Consider the following 8,953-nt stretch of genomic DNA (forward strand, 5'->3'; position numbering starts at 1 on the left):
GTAACTCAGAAGACAATCACTGAGAACAGCCATCCATATAGTTCTATTAAACTTACATAGTAGTTTTGAAGGTTAACCTGTGCTGGGGTCAAGATTCTTTATTCCAATTTATATTCTTAAAGTTGGTGTGTGTGTGTGGTGTGTGTGTGGTGTGTGTGTGGTGTGTGTGTGGTGTGTGTGTGTGTGTGTGTGTGTGTGTGTGGTGTGTGTGTGTGTGTGTGTGGTGTGTGTGTGTGTGTGTGGTGTGTGTGTGGTGTGTGTGTGTGTGTGTGGTGTGTGTGTGTGGTGTGTGTGTGTGTGTGTGTGGTGTGTGTGTGTGTGGTGTGTGAGTGTGGAGTGTGTGTATGCGTGTGTGTGTGTGGTGTGGTGTGTTTGTGTGTGTGTGTATTGTGTGTGTGTGGTGTGGGTGTGTGTTGTGTGTGTGTGATGTGTGGGGTGTGTGTGTGGTGTGTGTGCGGGGTGTGTGTGGGTGTGTGTGTGTGGTGTGTGTGTGGTGTGAGTGTGGTGTGTGTGTGTGTGGTGTGTGTGTGGTGTGTGTGTGGTGTGTGTGTGTGTGTGTGTGTGTGTGTGTGTGTGTGTGTGTGTGTCTCTGTCGCCGGCAGTCAGCTGAAAAATCGCCGAAGTGATGTATCTCTAAACTAAACTAATAATAGTATAGATAGGAGGCAAGCTCAACACTGATGCCTTCCAAAGTTCAACAAACTACTTACTCACACTCACTGAGGTTGTAAAGCTAGAATTACCATTTGTGCAAAAGAACACATACATAGTTATTTTGAAAGAACCACAATAAAATCAATGTTAATTGCAAACTTCTTGCGACTTACCAGATAGGATGAGAAACCATCGTTCTTGGTTCGGTCCAAACTTAGCCCCAACTGAAATATTAAGAAATGTTAGTACATGAGGATGAAAAGGAAAGAGAAAGAAAAATATGTATTTATGTGGTATCCTATACACCAGAGGATGTGTCAAAGCATTTCACAACAACATAAATAGTTGGGATAGGCCCTCCAATCACTTGTGTCTGCATTGCCACTGATGATTGATCTGACCTTGGTCTTAAACTCATTTTGCAGCTGTTTCTCAGTACTCCTACTGGTTCCTAAAAATCCAAACATAGGTGACCTGACTCTTGAATATGTTCAATGACTTGACCGCCACTTACCTCTGGCATGTACAATTCCACATGCTTACAACCCTGTGGGGTAATGCCTCCAAATCTCCCTCTTACGTCAGTGGCCCCTTACTTTGAAATTATACTCCCCACCTCCCATGTTCCAGTTTTCTTCATGAGGAGAAACATTCCATCAGCATCTGGTGGGTCAAGTCCTCTAATAATTTTATACATTTTATGAAGATCACTCATCTTTCTTTTATTCTCCAATTCACAAGTCAACCTTTTCATCCTGGAACACAATAAAATGTTTTTTTTCCAGAACAGTTATTAATTCAAAAGTATCCTTCAGAAAAGAGACCAAAATAGTGTGCAGTACTCCATATGTGGATAGCTGTAGCAAATATCCAAAAGCCAAATACTGTAGAAACAAAGATTGCAGGAATGAAGAGTTGTGGATTGTGAAGCCAAGGGAAAGAAAGTAGTGAGGGGGAGGGGGGCTGGAGTGGAGGGGAGATATAGGTGAGAGTTCATGTTCACGTTATACGAGTAGAATTAGGCCAATCGGCCCATCGAGTCTACCCCCCCCCCCCCCATTCAATCATGGCTGATCTATACCTTCTAATTCCATTTTCCTGCCTTCTCCCCATAACCATTAACACCCGTTCTAATCAAGAATTTGTCTATCTCTGCCATAAAAATATCCAGACTTGGCATCCACAGCCATCTGTGGCAATGGGTTCAACAGATTAACTGCCCTCTGCCTCAAGAAGTTCCTTCTCACCTCCTTTCTAAAAGAGCACCCTTTAATTCTGAGGCTTTGACCTCTGATCATAGACTCTCCCACCAGTGGAAACATCCTTTCCACATCCACTCTATCTATGCCTTTCATTATTCTGTGTTTCAATGAGGTCCCCTCTCAACCTTCTAAACTCCTAACTTCTAAACACACCCAAACTTCTAAGTTAAGAAGGGAAGAGAGTTGGTAGGGGGCAGGAAATCTGAAATGAAAAAATAAAAATTTTGGAAAGACTCAGCAGGTCAGGCAGCATCCATGAAGAGAGAATTAAATTATCATTTCATGTTGATGAAAATTCATCAGCATTTAAGGATTATCAACCTAAAATCCCAATTTTGTTTCTCGACATTGATGCTTCTGACCTGCTGAATTTTTCCCCTTTCCCTTCCATCACCTTGGCAATAAATGCTGGTAGTCCCCTTGTTTTCTTAATCCCGTCCTCGACCTGCATGATGTCTTTCTGTGAAACTCAAAGTAGCAAATTTCAGGTCAACTTTGCGAATTTTCAATTTCAATGCAATTAAAGCATTAGAAATTCGTCAAGATTATGAAAATTGCAGTATTCTCTCAGCAATTCCTTGGTATTTGTTTTTTTTTTTTAAGGGATTAAACGGATCTGATGTGGAACAGGTAACCTTTACAGGGCAGGTGGACTAGATTGTTGTACACTTGTGTTGCGGCCTGGATATGCCACCACATGTCCAGGGAGAAACTCTGGAGCTCAGTGCATTCTTGGATAATTCCCGGCAACTTGATAGATACCCTGACACTTAATTTAATCCTATGATTTAATTAAACTGATTAATGAATCACGTTAATTTAATAATAGAACAAGAGACCCAAAATTGTTTCGAGACATTTTGCAATGAAGACATTGGGATTGTTGTATGAAAATAGTGCGACAGTAGCAAACTATACAGAATTGCTATAAAAATACATCCGAAAGTCCAAGCCTGATTGAACAACAACTGATCCCTGAAAGAGAGCAATGGAGTTAAAACTAAACTTACCGCAGCTCCTTCAAAATGTTTGAAATCCAGCCCCGTTGGAGTAAAACTGGTCATTTCCACAGACATATTTCCACCCTTGAAGAAACCAAATGTGTTTAAACGGACCTTTTGCCTTACATCATCCTGCAAAAAGAAAAGGCCTTTCTGTAAATTACTGCAATAATTTTCCACAATCAGAGAATATTAAACTTGTATACAGATAATCTATTGATTACAACTACAGTATTAGTATGTATTTATCTTGAAATCAACAGTTGGAGTAAAATAAATTATAATCGTTCAAGTCCCAAGTACAGCAACATTCATTTAAAAATATATATTTTACCCCATGTCCTGTACAAGCATTTAAACTGCAGATGACAAATCGTCCTGACTGAAAAATCACAATTAAATACTCCAAAAAGCCCTGATATAATGAAATGTTCTGACATTTTGCTGTGAACAGATTAATTGGGTGATCCTGACTAAGGGGGCTTGTCTGTGTGGAGTTTGTATGTTCTCCCAGTGACCTGGGTGGGTTTTCTCCATGAACTTTGGTTTCCTCCCACACTCCAAAGACGTTACAGGTCTGTAGGTTAATTGGCTTGGCATAAAAATGTAAATTGTCCCTAGTGTGTGTAGGATAGTGTTTGTGTGTGGGGTTTGCTGGCAGTGCGGACTCAGTGGGCCAAAGGGCCTGTTTCCGTGCTGTATCTCTAAGGGAAACTAAAATTTTGTGATCTTGGGGAATAGATCAGGTGAAGCCATCTAAGGCTGACTTCAAGGAACCAGAACACATAGTACAGAGCTCAGCTATATTTAGAAAGACAACAATTTGTAGTTTACTGATAGTAAACACTTGTTCAATATGAACTGCTGGATTGGTTTTGATTAAAGGATCAGAGAAACATTTTGCAGAATATTTGCTCCTGGGCTTTTTACCTTTCCCAAGAATTGCAATGACTACGGGCGACAGTGGGGCTGGGTGATTTGGGGGAATTATGAAGTAGCTACAGTGGTTCATTCTCATGGTTGGGAACAGCTACTCTTATCCTGCCTGTCAATCTGTTTCTGCTTGGGAATATTTATGTAATGCAAGGATCTCCTGAATATGCTTGCACTTTAAATCCCACGCCTTGTAATGAATCCACAACAAATCCACTTTGTAGCCAAAGAGATACTGAATATGCAATGGTCCCAAGCTATTTTAAGATGACTTTGCAAAATAAGTGTTTTTGGTTGCAAGGAAAAAGCTCAGCATGAAAGGTTGAAAAAGAATGCATCAAACTTAAAGAAAAAGCATTTAATTGTGCAAAGACAGGTGCCCGATCAAAACATTGGACAAAATATAAAAATAGCAAAATATGCAAGATGCAGGAAAAATGTCCCCAATGTTGGGTGAATCCAGAACCAGGGGCCACAGTCTTAGAATAAAGGGGAGGTCATTTAAGACTGTGAGAAAAAACGTTTTCACCCAGAGAGTTGTGAATTTATGGAATTCCCTGCCACAGAGGGCAGTGGAGGCCAAGTCACTGGATGGATTTAAGAGAGTTAGATAGAGCTCTAGGGGCTAGTGGAGTCAAGGGATTATGGGGAGAAGGCAGGCACGGGTTATTGATGGGGGACGATCAGCCATGATCATAATGAATGGCGGTGCTGGCTCGAAGGGCCGAATGGCCTCCTCCTGCACCTATTTTCCATTTTCTATGAGAAAAAAAACGAATAAAAAAGATTAAATCAGGCTTTGGTGAAATGAAGGTCACCGGAAATGTAGATAAAAAGTTACATTTTTGCCTCATAGAAAATGGGACGGGAATTAAATTGCAAAATATGGAAATGGCATATTAAGATAGATATTTTGCATAGTATTCACCCCAATGGCTATGTAACATCCCAGAAATAGTCGATAAATCCGGAATTAGGAGGATCTCAGGAAAATAATCATCATGGAAATGTTCTGAACTACGAGAGCCGCAGCCTGTCAGATCCCTGGGTTTTGATGGTTCATCCTCCAGTCTTAAAAATGGCTCATGGGGTAGTTGTTGCACAGCTTTTAATTTTCTAAAATTCCCTAGATTTGGTGAAGGTTGCATTACTTTGTAAGTTAACAATGCAACTTCATTATTTAAATCTGGAGGGAGACAAGAGAGCAAGAATTGAATGACCAGTGAGATTTAACATCTGTCATTCGGATAGTTAAAGATGTTAGAACAGGGCTCATGAAAAATTGCAACATATCTGGATGAAATCTTGACAAGCTCAGCATAGCTTTGCGATAGGATGATGATCAAACATGTTTGGCCAATTAATGAAGTTCTTTGAACATATGTTGTGGTTAAAGAGGAACTTAAGGATGCATCACACCTAGATTTCTGGAAGGAAAAGTACTGCACCAAATATTATTGCAGAAAATAAAATCTCATATTGCAGCAGATAACATATTTGAGTCATAGAAGATTGCCTGGCTAATAGGAAACAGAAAATGAGGTATAAATGGGATTCTTCCAGGTAGGCATGATGTAATGAGTGATACACCACAGGGAACGATGCAAAGACATTAAGTTTTAATAATTTATTTAAATTATCTGGGTGATGCACAATGACACACCAGCAGAGTTGCTGCCTTACAGCACCAGAGACTCGGGTTTGATCCTGGCTACGGGTGCTGTCTGTACAGAATTTGTACATTTCCACTGCAACCGGAAGTGGCGGCGCTGTGATACAGCTGCGGCTCGCCTGCAGTCTGTCTGTTTTTACTTTTTATGTTGTTTTTTTTTTGTCTAGTTTAGTAATTTTTTTGGTTATTAGGTGGTGTTATGTGTGTGGGGGGAGGGTGAAACAGAGCTTTCTGTCTCTCCCTTCGGGGGAATGCGACTTTTTGTCGTATCCCCCTTCTCTTCCCCCGTCTGCGCTGAGGCCTAATGGCGGAGCTGGCAGCCTCCAACCTGCGACCGACCTCGAGGGTCCGGAGGTAGAGCCAGCCAGGACTCACCAACGCGAGGTTGGCCGTCTTCGAGCTGTGGCGACGTCCGGGTAGCGGCACGACTCGGCGCTCCGGTGAGGGCGGACGGTGCGGGGCTGAGACACTCCTGTGCGGCCGGCACGGCTACCGGCTGGAAGGCGCTCCCGTGTGAGCAGCCCGGTGCGGGGCTGAGACGCTGCCGTGTGGGCGGACCGGCTCCCGGCTGGAAGGTGCTCCCGTGTGAGCAGTCCGGTGCGGGGCTGAGACGCTGCCGTGTGGGCGGACCGGTGCGGAGCGGAGACGGTGCTACGGCGGCGTTCTGGCGGCAGCGACCTGGATCCGGGGCTCGGCCGCGGGCCAATGGAGGACAATGTCGGGAGCTCGCAGGTCACAGGCTGGTGCCTGTTTTCCGGAGCACCCGTTGCAACAGCTGCGGGCAGCTTCGACCACCCCCCGGGCCGCGGAGCTTGAACCGCGGACTGACTTACCATCGGCCGGTGGGGTATCGCCTCGGCGCAGAGGGAGAAGTGGAGGGAAGAGACAGTAACTCTAAGACTTTTGCCTCCATCACAGTGAGGAGGTGTTTGGTGAACTCACTGTGGTGGATGTTAATTTGTGTTTATTGTGTTTTGTTATTATTACATGTATGGCTGCAGGCAACAGCATTTCGTTCAGACCGAAAGGTCTGAATGACAAATAAAGGATTCAATTCAATTCAACCGCGTGGGTTTCTCTGGATGCTCTGGTTCCTTCCTACATTCCAAAGAAGTGCAGATTTGTCTATAAATTGCCCCTAGTGTGTAAGATGCAAAATTGGGATAACATAGAACTAGTGTATGGGTGATCGTTGATCGATGCGCACTCAGTGATACCTCATTTTCCACGCTGTATCTCTAAACAAAACCAAATAGTTTGCATGCTAAATTTGATATGAATACAAGATAGACAAGAAGGCAGATTGTTAAGAGGACATAAGGCGGCTACAAAGGTAGATTAAATAAGCAAGCAAATACCTGATAAATAGTGTATTTTAGGAAGGTTTTAGTGGGAACAATAAAAAAAGGCAGACTACCGAAATAACTGAATATGTGGCTTTTAAAATGATTTCGTTCTCAAAATTGCCCATTTTGTAGGATTTAGATTACTCGGTCACAACAGTCAACACATAAGACATTTCAAAACACATGTCACATATTTTGGAAAACAATCAAAACGGAAGATGCTGGAATCAGAAACTAACATAAATGCTGTCAGATTTCAGTCAGTCAAGTGGCATCAGTTAAAAAGAGAAAACCAGGAATGGGGGGAGGCACAGAGGGGAGTGAGGAAGAGTAACAAAACGTTCCATGATCTTTCTTTACACAGATGCTGCCCGGCTGAATTTTTCCACTATTTATGTTTTTCTTTGGATATTCGTTACCAGCAGGTTGAACTTGTCCGTTCTGCTAAATCAGTGGAATGGCTTGCTGCACTACTTTTGCTTACACTCACAGGACTCTCATGTGATGTGGTCTCACGGGGTGCTTTTGCAAACAATGCAACTGAAGGTCAATAAGAGTGAGGATGTTTAGAAGAGGTAAGAACTAACAGATGGAAAGGGATCAATTATCAAGTTGATTATGATCACGTTGGTGAGGTTGCATTTGGAGTATTGCATTCTGTTTTAGTCATCCTGCTGTAGGAAAGATGTCATTAAGCTAGATAGAGTGCATGGAACATTTACGAGGATGTTGCCATAACTTGGGGGGGCCTAAGTTATAGGGCGAGGATGGGCAGGCTTGGACTTTATTCCTTGGTGCACATAGACTGAGATCTTATAGAAGCATATTAATGTTGATAGGGTGAATGTGTAGATACTTTTTGCCAAAGGTAGGGCAATCAAGTACTGGAGCTGATAGGTTTAAGGTGAGAGCAGTAAAAATTTAACATGCATCTTTTCATTCAGAGAATAAAGGTTATATGGAATGAGCTGCCAGAGGAAGTAGTTGAGACACGCAACATTTGAAAGACATTAAGACACGTACATGGATAGGAAAGGTTTAGAGATATGGGCCAAATGGAACCAGCTCAGATGGGATATCCTGGTCGGCACGGACAAGTTGGGCCGAAGGGCCAGTTTTGTGTTGTATGCTGCACCGTGTTCACGTAATTCCGACGTGGAGCAGCGCTGTCCCGCGTTGAGGGGAGATGTGCGGGTGAAGGCTTTTAGACAACGTAACACAGGGCCAGCTGTCTGGGTCGATGTCAAGCTGCCTCCGGCGTTCACGACGTTTCCAAAGCCGGCTGTAGAAGGAGCAGCGCCGATGCAAGAGCTCGGAGCCTTACCTTGAGGATCAGATGATGTATCCGGCCGCGGACCGAGGTCAGCCACAACAACCACTGCAGAAGCGCCCAGCTCCGGCCAACGAAGCGGCCTGGCGCCGCCATACTGTCAACAACGTCACCACCCGGGGCAGCTTCCGGGTCAGGGGTCAGCCCGGGGGTCATGGCAACCGGCAGCGGCGGCGTGTGATGTCATCGCGTTAGTGACGCAGACGGCAGCGGGGAGAGACAAACCTCAAGAGGAGCTCAGGGAGTTGGTCAGCATCTGGGGAGGAGAGAGGAGGGAGGAGGGAGGAGGAGAGGAGGAGAGGAGGAGAGGAGAGGAGAGGAGGGGAGAGAGGGGAGAGAGGAGAGAGGAGAGGAGAGAGGAGGGAGGAGGGAGGAGGAGAGGAGAGGAGAGGAGAGGAGAGGAGAGGAGAGGAGAGGGAGGAGGCCATCCAGTCTGCATCAGGGCTGAGGGGAGATGTGAGGGAGGGGAGTGTGGAAGGAGGGGATCTTCCAGACCCGAAACGTCACCTATTCCTTCTCTCCAGAGATGCTGAGTTACTCCAGTATTGTGTGTCTACCTTCTAATGCAGCCAGCATTCTGCTAAACCTCTTCTGCATCCTCTCTAAAGCCCCCACATGCGTCTTGCAATGGGTGACCAGAACTGCATGCACTCCTGTGCAGATGAAGGTCATATGGGGAAACGGATATTGTGGGTGGGTTGTCTATGCTGCAACTAGGAAGGGAGGGAGGAGGGGGGGGGGGGGGGAGAACGAGT

General features: G+C 44.5%; 1 protein-coding gene across 3 annotated transcripts in view; it reads right to left on the minus strand.

Moving 5' to 3' along the window:
• Positions 1-8,338, minus strand: part of gpr107 (G protein-coupled receptor 107) — a 75,955-nt gene extending 67,617 nt beyond the window's left edge. For 2 of the 3 annotated variants that reach the window (XR_004416658.1, XM_033049086.1), the window contains exons 1-3: positions 8,193-8,337; positions 2,927-3,049; positions 828-878 (exon numbers count right to left, since the gene is read on the minus strand). Coding sequence is in view for 2 of the 3 variants with exons in the window: in XM_033049086.1 (XP_032904977.1) it covers positions 828-878; positions 2,927-3,049; positions 8,193-8,294 (276 nt within the window). In the remaining variant the exon portion in view is untranslated. Of the gene's footprint in view, positions 1-827; positions 879-2,926; positions 3,050-8,192 lie in introns of all 3 variants that reach the window. The other variant, XM_033049087.1, reaches the window with a different exon arrangement.
• Positions 8,339-8,953: the final 615 nt, after the last annotated feature.

Source organism: Amblyraja radiata, chromosome 32 (genome assembly GCF_010909765.2).
Source record: "Amblyraja radiata isolate CabotCenter1 chromosome 32, sAmbRad1.1.pri, whole genome shotgun sequence".
Taxonomy (NCBI): domain Eukaryota; kingdom Metazoa; phylum Chordata; class Chondrichthyes; order Rajiformes; family Rajidae; genus Amblyraja; species Amblyraja radiata.